Raw genomic sequence first — 23,858 nt, forward strand, 5'->3', positions numbered from 1 at the left:
AGAGCAGACTGCGGGAAGGGGGAGCCCCTGTTCCTGTCAAGCCATGAGAACTCATCTGGAGTTCACTGTGTTCCTTCCTGCACCCTCTCAGTAGGGATGCACACAAGGAGACAGACACGGTGGGCAAAGAACTGCAGAGAGACCCTGCTGGCACAATCTGGGCTCCAGGAGGATAACAACTGTGGAACAATGAACCAGGAAATTTGAGCAGAAAAGGCCTTTGAGAAAGCCTTTACAGAAGAAACAAGAATCACAGTAAGATCACCTGAAACAGCACCAAAGGGAAATTGAGGTCCTGGACTAAGATGCATCTGGACAAAGATTAATTCATTATTCTGACACACTGCATGGAGAAACAGCATCCTGAACCATCTGCAGAGGAAGCAAAAGCTGGACAAACAGAGCTTTAGCAAGCCAAGTGAGGCTGTTAGATGCCTTCCAGAGCAAGGGCTGTATACTTTCTGGGATCTATTCTGAGCTTAGGCTCAGTATTAACCCTTTTCAGGAATGCCTCCAGCATTTTAAAGGCTAATGGAAACATCCATGAACTGTGCAAAATAAGACCAGATGTTTTAACACATTTGCTAATAAAAATAAACATTTTTAGCAAAAACGGTTTTATGTAAACAGAGTGTACTGGGGTCAGCTTCCCAGGGAGTAACATTAATTCTTCAAAAGTCTACCCCAAAGAGAGGAAGAAAAGTCATCTTCCTGGAACCGTCTACCAAAACTTCCAGATCCTCTTTTAGAACATGCCTCTTAAGAGTGCATCCCAATATAAAGCACTTCACAGGAGAAGGTAGATTCACTATGCCCTTTTTTAAAATCAGAAGCAGGAAAGCTGGCTTAATTTGCCAGTTTAGTGGTCAAGTTCTAAATAAAAGTTTGATCAAGCTTCAACTGACCACATAAGTGGAGAAGAGGGAAGTATTTATAGCCTGCTCCCGTCAGCCACCAGCCCAGAAACCACAGAGGGCACACTGCAACACGTGACTTCAAGCACATGATAGCAAGTCAGGATGCTCAAGTTTCTCTTGCAGTCAAGGACTCCCACTCTTCTACGGAATATTCTTTTACCATTCTTATCTCTTTAATATTTTAAAACAGACATAGAAACCCATTGCATTAACCCAAATGATTTTAAGAGAATATGTTAACTGCACTGAAATCAAGGAGGTTTTACATTCATATTTTCCTTCCTAATAGTCAAACACTCTTCACCTTTTCCTCAATTTAAGGCCTGAGATCCTTTCCAAAACTTAACCCAGTAAGAAGTCTTTCAAGAACAGCTTACTGCTGTATGCCCATTACCATGATCCAGTATTTTTTCTATATTAATGGCATTGCATAAGTAACTGTATAACAAGGCCCAGGGTTTATGCTATTTTCTATCTTCTTTTTACCATTCCCACACTCCCAAAACTAAACACATGTAGTTTCAGCACCTAAATGGAGCTCCAGAGTAACTCCTCAGAGCACAGACACCCATCAGTGCTCCATGGTGACAACGATCTCATCATGAAAACTGAGACAGGCCAGCTTAAGTCTCAAGGGCACAAGCATTTTCACACTATTTGTTACTAATTAAAGTCTAGTAGCTTTTCTTTTCCAGCCTCTCAGGTCACACTTACACAACAGCAGCGTCCAAATTAAGTTCTAGGCATGTAGCTCTCAAAGGGTTCCCCATCCACAGCTCCCTCTCCACCCAGCTACTCACCATCATCCTTTTTCAGGCTAGGACTTCCTTAGATATTATGAACATCTGAATTAAGGCACAGGAATCAGACAGCTTAACACTTATTACTTTGAGAAAAATCAAATTTTTTAAGGACAAACTTTTGTAATAGGCACATGAGTTAAAGAGAGTAGGGAAGGATGATAACAACCATGTACAGGCTGACTGCAATAATTTTTCTTTGACTAGAAAAACAGCAACCAAGAGAAATACTTTAGCCTGGTCAGGTGCACAGCCGTGAAAGCCTCAGTTCCACCTACAGTAGTTTTCACTGAGCAGATAAACCCAGGGAAGTTGTTGTGAACCTCTGTTGTAGTGATCTTGAAGCACAAATGCACCACACAGTCCAATTGCTGCTGTGGAGCCTCTGGGTTATTACTTAAGGGTGTTATGCAGCTTTACCCACAAAGCCTGTTTTAAACTTTAGGGTGTCCTATTCCTACCACAGGCTCAGAGATTAAAACCAAAATGGCTGCAAAAGAGGCAAGAGTATTTTTTCATTTAAATTAAGCAAAGTCACTAGTTCTTATTTTAGAATTAGAGCAATGCAGGCTAGAAGGGATGTCTCCAATATTTTTATTGAAAGAGAGTTAAAAAGCACAAAGCCTTTTCAGACTAGCCTGATATTAACAAATTTTTTTGTTGTTTGTTTTATCAATGCTGAGTTTAAGTAAATATTTTAAGAATTAACTCATTCCAAATATAATGAATGAAACAGATTGTGTACACCTTGTCTTCATGCAAAGAAAACCTTAATTTTTAAGCATTTTACACTAGTCTTCACATAAAACCAAAGATGCCAGTCTCCCACAGCTGCCTGTGCTATAGACTTTCATAATCTCAAAGTATTCCGGCATTTGCATCCTTATTTCTATAAAACATCTTCTCATAAACACAGGAGGAAACATTAGGCATTTAAGGGCTGTTCCATTTCCCCCACACATCATTATGTTTTGACTGCACTTAGAACTTAAGGAAGGTCAAGCCACATGACACAAGTGCTGCAAGACCATACACATCAGCAAGTTAGTCTGGGGAGAAAAAGGTGGAGTTATTTCCCAGTTGGTTTAGTTTTCAGTAACATCCTCTCCAGTATGTAGTCCCCCACATACTTCTCCTCATTCTGTAAGTCCTCAAGCTTCTTGACATTTACACAAACTCTTAACTCCCACCCCTCTCCCAATTACTTCTTTTCTGATGCCAGCTGCTACTCACAAAACAAGGCATCGTTCCATGGATGTCAGCATCTTGCCAAATCAGCCCCTGACTCATCAGTCAGCACTCAGGGATGTCACCCAGTCAGAAGCACTACTAGAACTCTGGCACTTGGCAGCACTCCTTCCCTCCCAGCAAAACTTGCTACTGCTTCACCCATTTCAGCTTCAAACCCCGAGGAACAGAGCTGCCTCTCCAGGAATGCACCCACACAGTCACTGCCCAGTGGTTTGTCACTCAGCAAAGTGAAACAGATGTCTCTATGAACGAGCCAACAGCACATCCCAAGAGGAAAAAAAAGCACAGACCTGTGTGTGCAGCCAGAGTCCCTTCTGTCAGCTCTTGCAAGGCTCCAGGAGCTACACACCACTGCCTCAGCTTGCTTAATGCCTCTGCTTGGGTCTTTCCCACATACTGCAGGAAACTGAAGGGAAGTCCAGATCACACCTTTGATCAGCTTTAGGAAGAAGCGACAAGACGCAGCTGCCTGCAGCCATCAGCCCCACAAACATGCTTTTTCACTCCTCTACTGACCTGAGTGCCCAGTGCCAGGTGAGAAGCTCCCTGTGCTCCAGTCCACAGGGCTGGAAAAACCACATTCCTCCTTTTCCACTCCACACCTCTGAATCTGACAGTGCAGTAGCACTTTTTCCCTTTATCATAGGCTGTCAAAGATCAGCTACAAGCCACATAACCAAGCAGCTGCTATTCTGCAGCAAGAAATAGCCATTTTAAGCTGAATTAAGTGGTCTGACTGCGGGCAGAGGGAGAAAGCAAGAAAAGCCAATGCCACTGTAGCCACAGCTCTCTTCACAGAGAGCAGGCAGGCACAACTTCCCAGGGATATTTCCTGGGAATTACAGCCAGGAACCTCAGAGAAAGAGAAAACAATTCTTATATCTATTCTCTGCTCCTGTTGTTTTTGCAATGTGGAATGTGTTAGCAAGATCACCTGAAGTGATCTGTCAATTGGATTCTGCTGAGGATTGTTTTGTTTCCTTGGCCAATCACTCAAAGCTCTGTCCTGGCTGTCTCGAGACAGCTATGAGTTTTCTTTAGTATGTAATTAAGTATAGTATAGTATCTCTTTAATGTAGTATAATGTAATGTAATATAATATAGTTTAATAAAGCAATTGTTCAGCATTCTGAATTCATGGAGTCAGATGCCAATCATTCCCTATGTCAGGGGCACCTTGTTTTTACTACATGCCACTGCCTTACCAGCCTTAAAGATCTGCAAGTATTTGCAGTTCTCTCAATGACTGAACTCAAGCAAACTTTGTTTGGCTTTTGTCACCATTTTTAACATTTAAGGAAGCAAATGCCTCTGTAAAAGCATTATCATTTTCATCTTAAAATACCTTCGAGTTTGCAAGAAAATAGCAAAGGAACACTGATATTTTAATTCCACATGCCCAGCAGAAATGTAGTCTCAAGTAATTTTTTTAACAGCTCCTTTTATATATATGCTGCCATAAAAGGGCTTTAAACAAGTTACAGCAAATATCACTAAGAGTAAAAATGCTCAAGGTAACCTCTCCACTTCTTAGGAAGTCAGTCAGAGGCTTAAGAACCTTCCTTTAAGACAAAAAGACAAGCCTTTTAAATTTGAGACCTCCTGGGCTCAAAGAGGCAGGAGATGCAAAACCACAGTCCAGACTGTCCTTTATTAACATGCCTTTGTACCTGCCTGTGCTCACTGTGCTCTGCTTCACCAAACCACGTGAAGCTCTCCTATTGCTTCTGTGTCATTACAGCCAACAGTATGGAAACATAACCTCCTTATGTCAGAGAAAAGCTTACAGCATCAAGAAGTCAACATATTCATATTCATGAATCAGCTTAAAGCAATCATGCCGTTCTGGGCTAAGCAGAGAGCTTTTTCCCATTTTTCTCTTCATTTCTTCCCTCTTAGTGCCAATACACAGGCACCTCCTACCAAATTAGGCCATCTGGTCACTTGACAGCTGTAAATAGCAAGCAGTCAGTTAACATTGTTCAGGAGATTAACAATACCACAGCATTTGCAGGTGAAGTTAAAATAACCCTGTGGGTTAGTTTTGTGCTGTCTTTTTGGGTTTTTTTTTAATCTTAGAAGGTGAAAGAATTGTACTTGTGTGCTTGTGCTCAATAATTGTCATTAAACAAAGTTCGTAGCCTAGCTTTAGCCCACCTGCCCCCATCCTCCCCACTATGGTATTAACAACCAACCATATATTCAACTAGATATGTATCTGCTGTACCAACAACATAGAAAGAGCCTAAAGTCAAAAACAAAGAGGGTTTGTTTAGAACTCTGAAAATTGCTTGTTTAAGGTAGTCAGGAATTGAAAATGTGATTACTTCTGGTTAAAAAGGATAAAAACACCAAATCATTTTTAAAAGAATCAGGATAAGATTCTTTTAGATTTAGATTTAAAATCTATATACTGTATTTCAAACATTAAATTAACTTGATAATTTTTTAATGCTTAAGGTTACTTGAGAAATATTTTCTTTTTTATTATTACTTTTTTCTTGGCCTATGTGAGCAACAAGTTTGATTTATCAGAGCTAAGCTTTCCAAAGTTCATACTGATGGTGAGGAGACTAGAATATGAAAGATTAAGGTAACTCTGAACATCATGGTTACTGTTAGTGTAATTCCACAGGAAAAATAAAAACCAAAAAGGAACTACACAATTTAATAGAAAGATGTTTACAGCTGTTTTGTAACACACACATAACACACCAATAAATAACAGCATGTCAGTGTATTCAATGTTTACAGAAAAAGTGTTGAGTATTAAACTAAAGGACTAACATTCATCTATCAAAATCTGCTTAGAGTCTAAGGAGTCTTTTCAACCAAAGCACAACCTCTAGCCTGAACTTACACTACACTTCTGCAAACATCAGCATAAAAGTTTACTTTTTTAGCCATGACTCAGTCAATAAACTGGTTTAAGCCTACATGTACAGTAAGCTCTTTCATACATACTGTATTTCACATAAGAAGAATGTATATCTACACAGGCACATTTTATAGTAAGATTAAATTGAAACCTGGTTTTTAAGAACTTTCATGCAGTTAAATTTTAAATAATGTCTTCCCTCTCTGAAAAAGTATTCACTGAATAAGCAGATGTCAAATTCCCCAACAGCGTTTCCTCCACATTCCCAAAATTCATCCAGCAACTGGCATGCCCTCTATAATTATAGCCTCAAGCCCAAGCCATAGGCAAAGACACCAGATACATTTCAACAGAACCCAATTCTCCTTGAAGTGAGCTTTGGGATCCCAGAGCCCAACACTCCTCTCATTCCTGAACCATGGATAATGCCAGCCTGGGAAATTACAGTTTATTCACAGTCACCTCAAGAATAAAGACCAAGTAAATAGACTTCAGCTTTTCTCAACAGCCCTTCTTCAGATATATTACCAACCCAAAAAATAGGATTAGATTTGAGTCTCTGCTGTTCTGCAGGAAATAATCCTAAAGAACCTATGAGTTTCAGTAACCTACCTACAACTACTATTCATGAAATTAAGACTGCAAGTGCAATTTCTCAGAGGCAAGTGTCATTCAACTGCCTTCTTTGTAGGTTCACAGGATACTATCCATGCTTCATGGAAGGCAACCAGTTCCATCATTTACAGTATAAAATTGCCAGTCAACCTTCTCAAAAATACACACAGACATTTTTCCTTCACATTAATCCTTATACGGTCTTAGGCACATCATATATGTTCCAGTAACAGTAGCATTTTTCAGTTTTATTTTCTAATGACCTCTTGACAAATATAGAAGTGTCTTGCTAGCCATCAAATGCCACTGCTGATTCAGATTCATCTCAAGAGATGCTACTTACAATGAATATAACTAGCATAAATAATTTCTGCAAACAGCTCATTAACAGGACTTTGAAAAGAAGTGAACTACTATGTAAAATGCTAAGCATGAACTGCAAGTTACTAATGCAATTCAGATAACAAAAAATCCATTTTGGTTCATCTGTATGTCTACTCCACAGTGTAAATTCGAAGCATTAGAGCCAAAAACAACTACTGAGCAAACAGCTCAGTATTCCTTCCCTCTCCGCAGTCCATCCATTCAATTATCTCCAGACAAGTACTTCATACACAAGGTTTGTTTTCTGCATACAACTATTTTGATTATTAACATTAATTTTGCAAAACTTTAATGGCACATCAGCAGATGTTCTTTTCAGAGGATTTCACAACATCCCATCTTAATGGTGAAGCAGAGGAAGAGCCTAATTGTCCTTAATCCTCTATTCAAAATAGGTTAGATGAAATCCTCTTTGGACTGAAGCAAAGAGATTAGTGAGTGTCACCAGGAAAAAGAAACACTATTCCCCCTCACTGTGGCCCATATCTAGATGAGCTTAATGATTAATGAAGGAAACAGATTCTCCTATTTCAAAAAGGGAAATCAGTCTACAGGGAAGAGCAAAAAGAAAAGGAAAAATGTTTCTATGAAATCTCCAAATTGTTAAGCTTCCATGCTAGTAGTAACAATACAAATAATGTAAATAAGAAGCACACCAAAACGCATTTTCCCAGTATGCCTCAGTAATCAGAAAAGAGCTCATATGAAGACCTTTTTTTTTTTAAATATCAATACACATCTGTGTCTCTGGTAAATCTTGGCATAATTTTTGACACTGCTAAATGAATAGCACATGATTTAAGGAAGCACACATATACCCATCTGCACATGAATGCATATAAATGCAGACAGAGAAATAAAGAGGGAAATAGGTGGTATCATGAGAAGCAATACAGAACACTTAGGTAACAAGAAAAATAACAACCCCAAAACACAGTCATTACCAGCTTGTGTTCACACCCAGTTTTCTTCCCGTGACACAGTAATTTTGTTACCTGGAAGCACTCAGCTGCCCTTACAACTTCTTGCTACAGCAAAGGTGGACGATACTTTCATCCCTGTCCCAAGAAAGGATGAATGCACATAGAAATTAATATCCAGAAGCAGAAAGATATCTAGGTGATTTATCATTTATCTTCTGTGATCCTCCAAACAAAAAAAACTACCAGGCCACCTACCCATCTCCTCAGTCTCCTAAAACAATCCAGGCTAGGCTGCCAGTTTCTTCCTAAAACAAGGGCATTTTTTAATATAGTATCACAAATACTCAATACTTTCAAAATTACAATGTTAAATCGAAAAAAAAAACCCAAATGAAACAGTTCTAATGACGACTCAAGAGTCTGTGCCACAGGCTTCTCAGAGTCATTACTGAGAGGGAAGAAAAACAGCTTGTGTAAATATGATATAGAATAAGAATCCCTGGTTTGCCTTGTCTACCTGCAGCTGTTGCCATGGTAATTATAGCAGAGAAGATAACAGCATTCCAGTGTCATTTTACATCACAGCTCAGGATGAACTTCTGCTGAAATGTTCCTCAACAACTATAAAATTAATACATTATCCTGTGTAATGGTAAGCCACTTGAATAACCAGGATTATTCTGGAAAAAATATCATTTGTCTGAAAGACTTGTAGGAGCAGAGGTATGCTATTTTGCTCAAACAACAACAAAAAAAGCCCAACAAAAACCCAAAGAAAAAACCAGTAAAGTTGAATCCAGTTGCATAACAGGTTCTGAAACATCTGCTCAGTCTTCTCTGTGACAGTTTTCTCTTGTTTCTGCTCCCTGACACACCTGCACATGACATGCAGCAGGCATCCCACAGTAAATCCTGCTGGAGCACCTCAGAAACCACAATGGGGTTCCAGTCATACTTCAACCTAGTTAAATGGACTAAGTTTTATTATGTCCATCTCAAGAACATAAACAGTAGCCAGCCATGGTATTTGTGGAATCCTTCACTTGTCAGCCCAGTCACCGTTTTCTGAGTGCTGTATGACCACTACTGTAGGACAGAAGAAAAAGAACCAATGAGAAATGGTGATCAGAGATGTTAAGCTATAAACATGCTGTGTGGTACTTTGATCTCTTCCATTCCCAAAAATAATTTTCAAAAGGCCTACTGCTTGCAGAACTGACACTCAGTGGTGCTTGAGAAAACACAAAACTGGAACAATATAAACTTTTTTTAAGCCAAACAATATGTTATCAAGAGACAAAAGCAACTATATAGTTCTCATCTCAGGATTTTTGATGCTAAAAAAAGATCAAAACTTCTTGATCTATTTTAAGTCACTGAAATAGTTCTACAATTTAGATGTTCCAAAAGCAATGTTTTCTACTATCATAGAACATCTGATGAGTGCAGATGAGTAATATTTTGTAGTCAATAGCAACCAGCATGTAACATGTACACTGACTTCCTGAAAGTTAACTGCTTTACATATGCAATGTCCTATTTTCATTTGTTTATTCTCAAAAGAAAAAGGAAATTATGTTTTTTCTTGTGTAAATTAGTTAATTGATGGAGTGGGGGGGAGGGGAAAAAACAAAGCTCATGCAATTCTCCATGTTTATTGCCCTTCAGCAATAAATAACTGATGGGGGGGAGAGAGAATACTTGGGCGCTTTTTGAGCATCAGATAATACTGACATATCTTTAGAGTCCATTACAAGCCAGAATGAACACAAGACTCACTATCAGTGTGAAGAGCGAAATTTGCAGGAGCGCTAAATTCTGTCAGCCACATTCAACAAGATTAACTTAAGTAAAGCTTTGAAACTTTGCCCTTTTTAAATAAATCACTGAAAAGTCAGCAGGAAGCACTCCATACAGATAACCACCCCCCCAAAAAATAAGAGAAAAAGGCAATTAGGCAAATAACAATGCAATGGTGCTTCGGCAAACAGGAATGCAAAAGTTACTCGTGCTGTTTGATGCCCTCTGTTGAACATTCCACAGCAGGAAGAACTGGTACCTGCAGTGAAGCAGGGCTGAGAGATGGGAAGCATCTCAAGTTTCAAAAAAACATTGTGACACACAGACTTGCACAAGGGATAACAAAAATGGATTACACACCAGGAACAGACACAAACTCCTAAGAGCTGCAAGTTACTAATTGCTGACCCATGAATACATATACAGATCCTACAGAGAGCATATTTTGTACACTCAACACAGCCAGCAGACAAAGTCTGTCATATAAATGTGTTTATATACAGCTTATAATTTGACAAAATCTGAAGCTGTTTTATCTCTGAACTTAGAAACAAAACATAACAATGCTTTTGACTTACTTGCCCAGGAAGAAAACTGTTTAACAGGAACATTGACTAAGAAACAGACAGCACCAGTTTAATACTCATCTGCAAGACTGCTAAGGAGGCTGAATAAATTCAGAATCAAAAGCAAGAACCAAACACCCTCAAATGAATTAATTAAATTTAGATTAAAAACAATATGAAATCTAAATTTAGATTTAAAACAAATCTGAAACACTTGACAAATGGACTGTCCTTTAAGACACAAATGACTAAAAAGCACCAAGGCTTACAATTTCACCAGCTTTCCGATCAAAGCACTTATCAACCTCTACTGTGAAGTTAGATAAATAACTAAGTTCAATATTAATTTATATCTACTAAGACTACAAGCACAAGTAAAATACTTAGGAAATCTAATTAGAAAACAGTTTTAGAATTATAATGCTGATCAAAAGCAACAAAATCATCTAAGTCAATGACAAAAAAGTCACAGGCTGTCATGAAACTTAGTTAAGAACTTGCTAAAAATCCCTACAATAACTTCCTGGTTAGGCTAGTCAAATGTCTTTTCAAACTACGATTAAAGTTGACCCACTTCCACAAAAGTGAAAAATAGAGCATCCATCTGTAAACTCAATTTATTCCAGCCTCCCAAAAAAAGAGATCTTTTGTACAACTAATAGGCCAGCAGCTCCCCAGAGACCAAAGCTGTAGTAAATCCCTGCTCCTTCTGGAAACACGTCTTACCTGCTACTACCTCCATTTAGAGATACTTACACAGGTAACAAATATTTAAGATCCAGATTTGTAATCCTAAAGTAACAGGAGAAGGGGAGAAGCAGTAAAGTAGCAAGATCTCTAAATATACTATGTAACACAGGCAAAACCTCTGACCCAGTAGCATTTACTGTACAACCTAAAGCCATCAACCTGGGCAGGAGCCTTCAGTGACCAGGGCCAGCTGTCTTACAGATACAGATCAGACTGTCACCATAGGCAGCAAGATGTTCAGCAACCATTTAGTGTCCAAACAGGCATATGCTGGAGGGCAACAACTTCCCAGATTGCCCAGATACAGTCAAATCAACAATATTCAGGAATATCCAAATCCATGTTCAACCATGAACAGCTACAAAAAACACATGACCATGTTTTATTAAGGAAAGTATTCATTTGGTGAAAGATGTCACCAAAACCCGTTTAAATATTATTAACCAACTTTCAACTGTGATGGGGACAGACTGCAGAAGTCATATCACCAGCAAAAAATAAGTGATCAGAGAAAACTAAAGCAGCTGCATTAACACAGGCAGAACAGATCACCCAATGATATCCACAGTGTCCCAAATAATTTAACTACAAAACAGAAGCTAATCTTGTATGGAGGTGCCATCGTATGCTTGTTTTTTCCCTAAATAGTGTACTGCTTAATATTAAGCTAACAAGTTTCTCTTGTTACTAAGCAGGTTCTGCATGACACTTACAGGATAGCCCATGCTAATTCTGTATTCTCTGGCTGTGCAGCTGCCCTCCCTGGGGTAGCACATATCCTCTAGGGAATCCAGGGAGAAGACAGCGAAGCGTTTTGTCTGATGCAAAAGCAACATCTAAAAAAGGTTCTATTTTTATAGAGTATGTGACAAAAAGTATAGTCCCACCTAGTAATGTTCATATTACCCACACACAGCCATTATTTACATTATTTGGAAAATAATTTTTTGGTCTCAAAATGTGTCTTATTTATCTTAATGTAGAAGACTTATTAAGTTCCTATGATTCCATGTGGAAGCAAAGCTGTAAATCAGGGTGTTTATTTTGTTACTTAAAGATGCCTCTAGTATAGACCATACACATTCTAAAGCAGTAAAATATACAGATTAACCTCAATATACACAAATAAGAAAATTACAATGCTGCTTATCAGCTTCCAAAGGATTTGGAAAACTGAACTTCCTGTCAGCTGTGCTGCAGTGAAACAAACACTTTTTCCATAACAAAGTTATTTTTCACAATCAGTCCTATAAATTGAGAATGGCTGCAGTCATGGTTACAGGAAGCAAAAGGAGAAGTGAAAAGAATCCAAAATTTGCAGGATCTTAAGAGGCAGAACAAAATAATGTCAATTTTAAAATTTAGTAAGATAAAGACAATTCCCTCTGTCCTTCTAAGAGACTACAACATCTCCTGGTGAAGAGAGATGAAGTACAGTATGACTAGCATGCTGAACATACATCTTATTCAACCCACATCACTAAACTGTTGAATGCCTTGAAGATAGAAAAAGGACACTCAGTGCAGGTAAAACAGCAAATATTTGAAAATGCTAACCAGGAAGCTGACAGCACCCAGTCATTGCTACTCTTCCACTGGGCCTTGGAAATACGTGCACTGATTTTGCACTGCTTCAAGGCAGAAACTGTCCAGTAAATGAAAGAGAAATGGGAGGGAACTTCCCAATCACAACAAACCCTCTGGTATTTAGCTTATACCTCTATGTCCTACAACAAACAGGACCAAGAAGGAAAAGTAATGACACAGAACTATTAGAAACCACCCTATTAGCAGTCTCCATTAGTACATCACATCCCAACTGTTTACCCCAGATCGCACCATAAGAGCTCCCAGCTAACCCAGCATCTCCAGATGCAGCAGCCAAGGTTTTCAGCATAATCCAGAGACCAGTCTTTCTCTAGGAAAGACATGAAGCTGAACAAGTCCAGGAGACTTGCAGAACAAAAATTCATAGTCCTAAGACCCTGATCATGAAACAGTTTTTGTGTTGACTTTAACTAAAGCCAAGTTAGAGCTTACTTTGGAATAAACACAAGATGTAACTGTCCACTCCAGCGCTCTCACACGAGAGTCGCTGCCTTGTCTCCCTTATAAAAAGCAGTTTGGAACGTGACAAGCACATCTACATCTGTGTGCCTGGCTGGTGCACACGGAGCTTTGGTGAACAGCTCTGGAGTGATGCACCTGACATGCACATCTGCTGCTCATGCAGAGCAGTCAGTTTCAGGCCCAGCAGTCAAACTAGTACTGTTCATTTTCACTGCTGTAGATGTACAAAAGTAGTTGAACCATGGAGATGCAAAAGAGAAATAGATGAGAAAAACCACGCAACATAAACATAAGGTAGCCAGACCTCAACGGTGTTACTGAAATGAACACATGTTTACTTACAGCACCTTCTCCTTAAAATTACCTTTCCATGGAAGAAAGGTTTCAAAGTTGACACCAAGCAAAAGCAAAATAACAAGAAGCAACAGGTGAAAACATACAAGGCAGCATGGACCATCCCAAGCAATTCCCAATTATCTAGGCATAGCCTGTCAGCACAGACACAGTACAGATGGTAGTGTGACCAAGGCAATAGGAAGCCTTCTTCACATGAGATACAATAATGTTTCATTTATCTTTTAGACTGCTGCCTTAGTCTCATCAGCAGTGCAGGAGGGTGGTGACAGTCCACAACTCAAGAGCTCAAGCTCCTTACTTTCAACATACTGTCTTCTCACGGATCTTTACTGCAGCTGCTCTCAATCCCACCTCCTTCATATTTGATGCTTAAGCCCACCTTGGAAGAGGTCACCAACAATGCTATGCACAGGAGATTTAACAGTGTGCTTGCTCTGTGCAAAACCACCACACCATTTGTGAGCAAACACTAAGGAAGAAATCTTAAACTAAATCCAACAGTTATATCAGCACTGACAGATCTCTACACCCAAAGTGATCCTACCTCTTTCCAAAGAGACCTCAGCACAACTCACCTGCTCTTTACATCCACAGAGACAATTGCTTCTCTTGTATCTCATCATTATTGTTGCTACACATTATTTGGAGTATTCTCTTTGTTTTCTTAGGACCACTTTCTAAAGATCCATACACACATAGCTGCTTTTAGTACTCCCCTCTCTACTCTCTCCTCATCCTACATATATCCTATCATAAACCACAAGAAAAAAGAGTAACAATTTTCACCTCTGCTACTTTTCTTCATTTATACTTTAGAAAGACAGACTTCAGCGGGTATTAGGTGGACACAGCTCTTGGCACACACAAAACTAAATGTATTTACTCTAAGTGAGAAAACTTGAGTGCTCTGACCAAGGCAAAAGTATTTCCTGAATAGAAAGAAAAGTTATTTGTATTTGAAAATTGCTATTATCTCTCCCTATCTTTTAAAAATTACTTCTATGCCCAAAAGCAGAAATTTGGCCTTTCCTAGTATAGGTGGTCGCCATGCCTCGTACTGAACAACCCCACACTTACAGGCATGCTGCTAATCTACTTAAACCATTATCCTGAGCATTTATTAGGGCTCCATGGAACTGGAGCTGCACTCACTGACGCACCTGAGCCTACACTCGGACCCCACTCTAACGCACTGCCCGGTTGCTCTCTCGGACCATGCGGATGGGTTTTCACCCATCACCAACGAGCCACATCTGCCCTCTTTCCCGGGAGCACTCTCAGGTCCGGCGTGTTTCAATCTTACTACGCACACCTACAAAAACTTGGGACCGTTCCGACCATTCCTCAGTATACTTAAATGGGACAATTCCACAAAAAAAAAAAAAAAAAAAAAAAAAAAAGTCGCTTGACTGAAACAATATAGGGAAGAGAAAGGTAATGAACAAACCAAAAGAAAGATATTTTAAAAAAAAGGCAGCTGGAGAGCTGGAGGTTGTATTTGCGCTGCCAAGTACGTATGGCAGCACACTGTGAATTACCGCGCTCTGAACTCAGGTCAAGGCGCCGAGGTTCAGCGAAGGACAGTCCCGTGGGGCGGGCGGGCTGCGGGGAGCGCACGGCACCCGGTGCCGCCGCATCCCCGCTTGCACCGGGCATCACGTGCGGCGGCCCCGCGGCTCCCCGGCCGCCGAGCCGGTCACGGGACCGCCCAACTCCTGACCGAGCCCTTCCTGCGAGCCCGGGGCCACGCCGGGGCTGCCCCCCGCGCCCGGGCTGGAGCGGCACCGGCGCTACTCACGTATCGGCTCACGAGGGTCCGCAGGAGGCTGCAATCCATGGCGGGCGGGCGGCTCAGGACCGCGCCGCCGGGCGCTCGCCGGTGCCGCCGGGCTCCCTGGCTCGCCTCCTCACTGGCCACATGCAGAGAGCCGCGCTCGCCCCGCCGGACCCGCTGTGACGCCGGCCCGGCGCTCGCCGCCGTCCGCCGGCTATGCCATGTGCTCGCCGCCGCCGCTGCGGCGCGTCGCCCCGCGGCCCCGCATGCCCCCCGCCGCTGCCGTCGCCGCTGGAGTCCCGCCGAGGGGAGGGCAGGCGGAGCGGACCGCACTGCCGGGAACGCTCTCCCGCCCCCGCCCGCTGCGCTCTGCCCGCCGCGCGCGCCGCCCAGCGCTTTATCCGGCGGGCGGGGCCGGGGCCGCCCCCGCGCCCTCCCCCCGCCCTTCCCCGCTCCTGGCGCGCGCGCGCGGGCCCGCCCGGTACCGGCCCGGCCCCCGCCCGGCGCGCGCCGTTCCGATCGAGCCCGGCGGCCCCGGCGGCGCGCACGTCACGCGCGGCGGGCGCGCGCGCCGGCAGCCGTGCCCGCTCCCCGTCCCGCCCGTCCCGTCCCGCGCGCGGCTCCCGGGGCGGCCGGTACCGGCTCCGGGCGGGGGGAGGCGGGAAACCTGCCCGTGCCTGGGAACGGGCTGGGAACACTTCGGTGAGCCAGTGCATCGCACGGGGAGCACCGGAGGGAGTGAAACCGGGCGGGAAGGGAAAGCGTAGGGAGAAGCCAGAGAGCAGCATTGGGTGCGCTGGGAGTGAACTGGGAGCACTGGTGGAGAGCCAGGGGGTGGCACTGGGGGCACTGAGGGTAGCCACGAAGCGATACTGGGAGAACTGGGATGGCATGAGAGCACGGAGTGGAAACCAGGAATGATGCTGGGAGTGAAGTGGGAACACTAAGGGGAGTCAGTGAATGATGCTGGGAGTACTCGTAACTACAGAATGGGTTGGGTTGGGTTGGAAGGGACCTTTAAGATGGATCTCATTCCGACCCCCCGCTATGGGCACGGGGACCTGGGGGGACGGGGATGGAGCCGGGGAATGTTGCTGGGGCCGCTAGGGCGAGTCGGGCAGTGACACTGGGACTACTGGGAGGAAACTGGGAGCAGCGGAGGGAGACAATGAACGATCCTGGGCGGGCACGGCAGCGCTGCGGAGCGGCAGTAATGCCAGTGGTGCTCCCTGCGCCCCGCCCTCACCTGCGCCGCCCCGGGCAGCGGGGAGCGGCCGCCGCGCCCTTCCGGGGCGGGGGTGCCCGCGGCGGGACGGCGCCGACCCCCGCCCGCCCCGGCGCCTCCCGGGCGCGCTGCCCCGCCGTGCCGGTGCGGCGGAGCCTCCTTGCAGCGTGCCTCCTTCCGTCCGGCCGCGGGACCGAGCCGTGCTGGAGCCGAGCCCGCTCCGGCCCCAGGGGCGGCAGCGCTGGGGCAGCGCGGCGCGGACAGCCGGGACCGACCCCGCTTGCGGAGCGCGGCGGGAGCAGATTAGGGAACCTCTGTGCGGTACCGAACATCACAGCCCTGCTGAGCCCGCAAACTGGAGAAACTACTTGGGGATAGGTAAAGGGAGAAGCAGAACTCGGCAAAAAATGCGCAAGAAGGAGAAGTAAAGCGAATCATTATTCCTTTTTTTTTTTTTCCTAGATGCCTAAGACAACACCTTGTAGGTATTTGGGCCTTTGTTTTCTGCCGCTGTTGTTTGTTCATGCCATTCATACCGAGGAACTCACTCAAGTTTGCAGGAATTTTGTACGCAGTTTCAGATTACAACTTCATATAAAACCAAGGCTCTAAACCAAATACTCTCTCAATAACTAAATGAAACTTATTAATTTTATAAAAGTCAATCTTTTACTAAAAAAGTCGATTTTAGCAAAATCAGAATTGTATGCTTATGAAAATTCGTTCCCTTCTTTGGCAGCAATCACATAAGCTGTCCCTTATTGTCTAGTTCATGGCTAAAACAATGAAGTTTTTGCTTATTTTAACTTTTTTTTTGTCACAATTACATAGCTCTCTGGACACCATCAAATATTTTACCACAAAGAACGCACAAATTTCTAGTACAACAAACACATAGAAAAAATAGAAACTGAACTATTTGAGATCATTACATAAATACTAACAGAAAGAACATATGACTGTTTCTTTACAGGTCACCTTTAATGTAGATGCATTTTATAAATTCAGCAGTTTTTATTGCTGGTTAGATTGCAGAATGTATCATTTAATGAACATTAAGTGCACTGTGGTCAAGCTAATGTTGCTGTTCAAACTCTAAAGGGATGTTGGTCCAAACCCCAATTTTCATCTTGGTTACAACTAATAATTTATATTAATCTTGCAGCACCTCCCATTTTCATGCTCCTATTTACAGACCTAACACTTCTGTGACATAGGTTTCTTTACTTGCATTTCAGCTTCAAGAAATCATCACTGAAATTGAAAGGTGAAAATAAAAAAAAGATCCATGAAATAACAGGAGATTTCCCCAAAATTAGCAATTCTGCATGAATTAACACAAAACTTCTTTATTTTCTGTTTCTTTACAAGAATAGTTACATATTAAAATAATATTATGTGTGCATGTCATCAATATTCAGGAAACTAGTTTATTATCAAGTAAAAACTACAGAAGAACATGAACATAAAGAGATAGTTTCAAAACAAACACATTGCAAAGCTGTAACAGGAATTTTTTTCCATTTAATGTACTTCTCTGTCTAGCTATTCCAATTTCAAAGAACTTACAGAATATTCATCTTTTGTAATATTTTTTCAAGTTATTCAGCTTCTATTCAAACAGTACTATTTAGTCAATCCAGTCTTTTTAATGACATTGCTTCTTACCTGGGTTTGGAGTGAAAGCAAATTTTCAAATTATGCAGAAAGTTGCTTTCTAAAGCTTTCTTTTAATACTTTCAATAGTTTCTTTCATCCAGGTGCCACAATCTGGTTTTTTTCATTTCATTGAGTGTCCCTGTGTGCCATGCCCACGTTACTTGGTGCACCTCACAGAGCATCTCTGAAGGGACGGAATTTCACCTGCTGAGCTGGGAACAGTTAACAACGGTTCAGTTCTGAGCATGACCATCATGGAGATATTTCTGAGCTCCTTGCTCTCTCCTCAGCTTAGGTAACCAAGGTGGGGCTGCAAGAAGCATTTTCCTCAGATCCACAGCCTGGAAGCAACTCATAGATGTAGATTGGCTGCATTCCCTGTGGTGAAAAGGGGACAAAAAGCTCCTGTCCTCACTGACTCTTGCAGTACAGGGCAGAGAACACACAGACACAGCCATTTCCAGGCTGCTGCTCAAGCAAAGCTGAGCCATTTTGCTGCCTTCCCTGCACTGCCAGGAAAAAGAGAGAAAATGAGCACATCTGGGTTCTGGACACATACTGAGGTGAAATCCCATCCTACATTTGTGCCCATATTTCCACAAAAGGCACCTCATTGTGCAGCCCAGAAGCCAGCACTGGTGGGACACTGAAAGTTGGCACAGGACCTTGGCAACTGAGCCGTGGTTGTGCAGGGAGGACTGCACAGCACACACATTGGACTTTTGGAGTGGCAAGCTTCTCCAGGGTCAGTGGGCAACTGAGGAGGGTGTTGAGGTCACAGTTTTAGACTTAGGTACATCAAATCTGCCTAAGTCAGGCTTAAGGTGCCTGAGTCCTTTATTGGATCTATCCTAAAGTGACCTGCTGAAGGTCACGTTGTGACTTAGCAGCCAAGCCAAATGAGGAGCCTTGATCTTATTGGTCATGGATCTGTTCTGCCTATTATGCAATGTTTGACTTTTAAGCAATTTATTAAACTAATCATCTTTGTCTTTGAATATGCCATCACATTTATTTCACTCCTCATTTCTCATTTTAAAAATTCCTAAAATTACCTGTATGGTGTATTTTCTAAATTTCTTGTGTCTTTTCTGACTGCAGATTTGCCCTCCTGTTCCATTGCTCTCTGTTTCTCCTTCCTATTATTCTGATTGATCCCTTGTGATCCATTACTGGCCTTTCAGGATTCTCCTACCTGCCCAGCTGAATTACCACATTCTCTAGATCCTACTACTTACCACAGAATCTCACACCCCTTCTGATTTACTTACTGTGCCAGTACAGCTCTGCTTGAAACATCCCACTTATTCTATAATAGCATTAGAAATCAAGGTGAATATGTTAGTGTGCAAAAGATGTACTTTTCTTATGTACAGATGTATTTTCTGTTACTTTTAAATGCTTATTAAGTCACTCCATTTCATCATTGCAGTGAAAATGTTGAGACTGTCCAAGGGCAGCAGCTCACTACATGCTGGATTCTCTTCTTGAGGCAGTAATAGATATTTTGCAGTTTAGTCCACCTTGATTTTGGAAGGTGGGAAGGCAGGATTTAAAGTTGGGCTCTAATAATGTGCCACAGTTCTCACAAGCATGCTTGTGATAAAATATAAATGGATAACATGGTAGACATCAGGATTTTTGTTCTAGACTTTAGTTTAACATCTGTTTAGGTTCCTGCTTCCTATTATGGTAGTGACTATTTACCTCTAGTAGCTCTAGCCAAAGTTACTAAGTACTTCTTGGAAAAACTGTGTGTAGGTGATAGGGGTTAACTCAGGCATGTGTGAGAATAGTGTGAGGAGTGGGAAATGGCAGAGATTGAAAAGCTGTTAATTGTATGCAGCTTACCTGCTTGAGAAACTGGCATGTGCTCTGAGTGAAATTGTTTATCCTGCAGTGTTCCTGGCTTTTCCCCTGTATTACTTCTTAATTGTGTCTCTCCATCTATTATAGTTCTGAAAAGTTAATGAAAAGAACAACTTCTTCTCATTCTTGAGTCACCATATATTTAAACTAGTAAATTGGTACTAAAAAGAGAAATTATTCCCCCAGTGAACAGATGTTTGTGTTTTGATCTACTGAAATAATGTTTTTTCAGATCCAGATCCTTCTAAATATTGTTAGTGAAAAGAGATACCAGCAATAATTCTGAAATATGCTTTATGTTAAAAACATTTCACTGCCTGGGGTTTGTGACAGATGTACTTCATTTGAAGAATATAATTAACAGTTACAGTGGTACTCTGACAACCTACCTGCCCAGGAGAGATAACAAACTGAAGGTAAAGACAAAGCAAGTAAAATGACCAGCATCAAACTGCCCTGATGATGATTGTACTAGAAGGAAAGTAGCCCAAAGGGACAGAGGGAGACTCAAAAAAGTGCTGGACATTGAAGATCACTTCACTCTTGCTTGACTTTCTTTGTCTAGATCTTTTTTTTGTTTGTTTTTCCAGAAAACATGTATGTGAAAAAGAGACACATTTCTGGCTCGTTGACCTCTCTGTTTCTAACCTCTGGCAATAATGCATAACTTCTCTTATAAAAGCTAAATGCACTGTCATTGTGACAACATATAATTCCCACATCCTTGCTAACAAAGGTCACCTTTGTTAAGTAGTTTCTTAACAAAATCCTCTAAAAGAATAGAGGCTTCTAAACAGATGCAATCAAATAAATGCACATCAGTTGAAATAATTTGGCTGCCATCTTCTGTCAACTCAGGCAGTCAACTGCAATTACAACCAAGATTTGTTCATCTGCTTTACCTGATACAGATCCAGTCCCTGGCTGCTGCAAAGTTATCCTCTTCATCAGGAAAGGCACAGGAATCAGGAATATCTTACTTCTGAGACACAGCAGTCACATGGACCATTTGGAAGACTTGCCCCATCACTGTGAAACTGTATGAAACTCATTAAGAGGAAGCCCAGCCTCCAGCAGAGGAAGCTTCTCCTGGGATGAAATGCTGTTGGCTGCTATGGTTACTAATGTGATTCTCCATTTTCTTCCTTGTTCACTCACCTGCTTTCTCATTCAAACACCATGCACAAGTACCTCCAGAGATATTTGTAGTTGGAATAGTGACAAACCTCATTAGTGGAAGCCATGCACAATCAAAGAGAAAAAAGATACAAATGACCAGCAAATAAACAGAAGAAGAGAAAGTGCTGGAATCTACGGTTATTGTGAATAATATTCTGTCCTTGCTGCTTTGTGAACTTTGTGTTCTCTTCACTTTGGATTTGCATTAATGTGGGTCTTGCCTTATGTCTCTATTTTACACCTCAGTGCTTCGATCCAGCAGTGAACTCCCCACAGTCAGACTCCTGTGACTGTAGAGCTGAGTGCAGCATCACGATTTAGAGGAGCAAAATATTGTGTTTATTTTTGGTATCTTAAAGGGACAAGCACATTATTTTGCTATTTTATTTTGGTAGGACTTCACATATCTTCCCAAAGTTGTTCCTACGTTTACATATATTTTTTCACCTTTTACACATTTCTGATCAGACAGTCCAACTGTATAGTAGTCCTACACTATGAAACTGTCAAATTGTGAATAAATTGCATGTCTTGGGGTTACTTCCCCCCTGTCCCCCGCCGGGTATCAAAAAAAAAAGAGATAACTTTTTTTAAAAGTCATTTTCCATGGTTATTACCAGATAGACTAGTTACTACTAATATTTGTCGTAACGCACTTCCAGGTTAGAAAATACTTTTTGAAAATACTTCAAAGCCATAAAAGCAAGCAGCTGATCCTCCAAAAGGGTAGTAAATAACAATAATAACAATAATAACAATAATAACAATATCACTTTCTGACTACTTTAATGTCATCTGTAAAATTACTTTTGTTTTGATGTAGCATTCAATCAAAGCTGGAAGAAATAGTTTAGTGGTTTGCTCTTTCCCACCAAATAAGGCACTAAATATAGCAATCTCAGCATTCTGGGCTTCAAAAAAAGCTGTGGTTCAGGTTTCTCAAGAATATCTGCTTTTTCTCCTGACTGTGTTCTATTTGTTTTATAACTGTTTATTTAGGAAGCATGAGTAACTGCAAATCAATACATAAAGTACCAGAAATATTAAACCCTACAAAAACGAGCTTTTCACTTAGATAATGATGATGCAGTCTTACAGTCATCAGATTTTCCAGTTTGAGAGTTACTGCTAGCTGGAGGACAAATTCTTAAGAAAGGGACACAGCACTGCAGCCTAGGCATTCTGACTTGTCCCACTGTCCACATACCTTTGTATGGTTCTCTCTTCCCTTTTTGTTATTCTTGGAACCTGCATGCTCAAGGGCTGGGAGTGGGCACAGTGGTGGAGTGGTGGTGGCAGGAGAATGTCCAAAACAGAGTCCTTCTTCACCCTTCATGCCTCCTGATGACCCCCCAGGCAGTAGGGATGGAAGTAGGATGTCTGCAGTCCATTATTTTTCCTGTAGGTAAATCCCAGGTGACAGTGGCACAGACTGCAACTCTTTCATTTCCATTGTCCAAAAAGCATCAGCATTTCCTCTCAGATTAGTAAAAATATTAAGCATTCTGATATATATTTTCAAAGTAATTTTTGGCCATGTGTTCAGTATTAATGGTCTATATATTGTTTTTTCATCTGCTTGTAGCAAGTATCAAAAGTGCTTTTATGGTGATCACTTATTCAATTGAGAAATAGTTCTTTAAAATGCTGCTGTGTTTTCCCTTACTGCAGCTCTGTCTGTCTCCTCTCCTTGAGCAGTACAGAGGCTGGGCCTGATGAGCATTTTGTGGACTGGGAATCTTGCTGTGAGGGAACATAGTGGGACTTAGCATTTTGTAGATGGATTCAATGAAGTGTGTGAGATCCCCGAAGCTTTCAACCATGACAACATTCAATTCCATCATGTCACTTGCTGTGAAACGTGTAATGGCCACAGCCATTGCTCTTTTTTTTCATGTAAGAGTTTGCTGTAATTTTAATATAGTTGCTGTTACAAGTTTGTTCCAATTGACATTTATATATTAAGAAAAATTGCTGTAGTTGAGCAGGTAATAATTCCAGGAAGAATGTTTCCTCCTGACAGAAATGTATTATCACAAACCTTTACATCTTTACCAAAGGGCTCATAAAGATATAAATTAGTTGCATAAAAGAGCAAAAATAAAAATTATATTAGGATTTTCATTGTCTTATCTTTCCTCTCCAGAACACAGCCTATTATATTGTAAAGTATCTCTGTATTATATATAATTACAGAAGTTTCAATTCCATGTTCTCCTTTAACATTCCACACGTTCAAATCCTCTAAAGGGGAGCAGGAAAGGGAGCCAGACTTTTATAGAGACTGGTATTCTCTGTGGACAGATGTATAAATTGGCAAATTTGGCTCTGGTCTGCCTAAGTTTTGTAAGTATGACATGTGGGCTGCTGAGTGTGGAGGCAGATTTTAGTGACTATGAAAGTAGCTTGCCCACTGACACTGTGTGTGGTTTTGCTCTACTGCAAGTTTGGTTTTTTTCTGTGTCTTCCTTTATTTCATGTAATGGCCATAAGGATTGTGTGCTGCATAGAAAAGGAGTAATAAACAATAGTGATGGCATATATGCCTTGTCATGATGCTTCCCAAAGCTGTCAGTTCTGAAAGGAAGCCCACCTGACTTACAGCAGAGTAGAAAGGAAAGGGAATCAACATCTACACAGGGTAAAAAGGCTAGTGGGGAAAAGATTTTATCAAGAGGCTGTAGTTTGCAAAGCAGCAGTCTTTCCTGAGATGTTTAGTCTGTGCACACTGAGGTGGCTTGTTCTGAGGAAGCTCATGTTTCCATGTAACTGCTCCTAAGTTCTGATCAGGCAAATCAAAGCTCTTCCTGGCTTTGTGCTCTCACCTGAAAAGCCTGTTTG

At 41.7% G+C, this 23,858-nt stretch overlaps 1 protein-coding gene across 4 annotated transcripts in view; it reads right to left on the bottom strand.

Moving 5' to 3' along the window:
* ATP11A (ATPase phospholipid transporting 11A) overlaps positions 1-15,216 on the bottom strand; it is a 116,733-nt gene extending 101,517 nt beyond the window's left edge. For all 4 annotated transcript variants that reach the window (XM_054271513.1, XM_054271512.1, XM_054271515.1 and 1 more), the window contains exon 1: positions 15,110-15,216. In XM_054271513.1, the coding sequence (XP_054127488.1) occupies positions 15,110-15,148 (39 nt within the window). In that variant the 5' untranslated portion in view covers positions 15,149-15,216. The remainder of the gene's footprint in view (positions 1-15,109) is intronic.
* Between the last annotated feature and the right edge of the window lie 8,642 nt (positions 15,217-23,858).

The sequence above is a fragment of the Melozone crissalis genome, unplaced genomic scaffold (assembly GCF_028551555.1).
Source record: "Melozone crissalis strain CALT ecotype California unplaced genomic scaffold, PUWL_Pcris_2 ptg000013l_1, whole genome shotgun sequence".
NCBI lineage: Eukaryota > Metazoa > Chordata > Aves > Passeriformes > Passerellidae > Melozone > Melozone crissalis.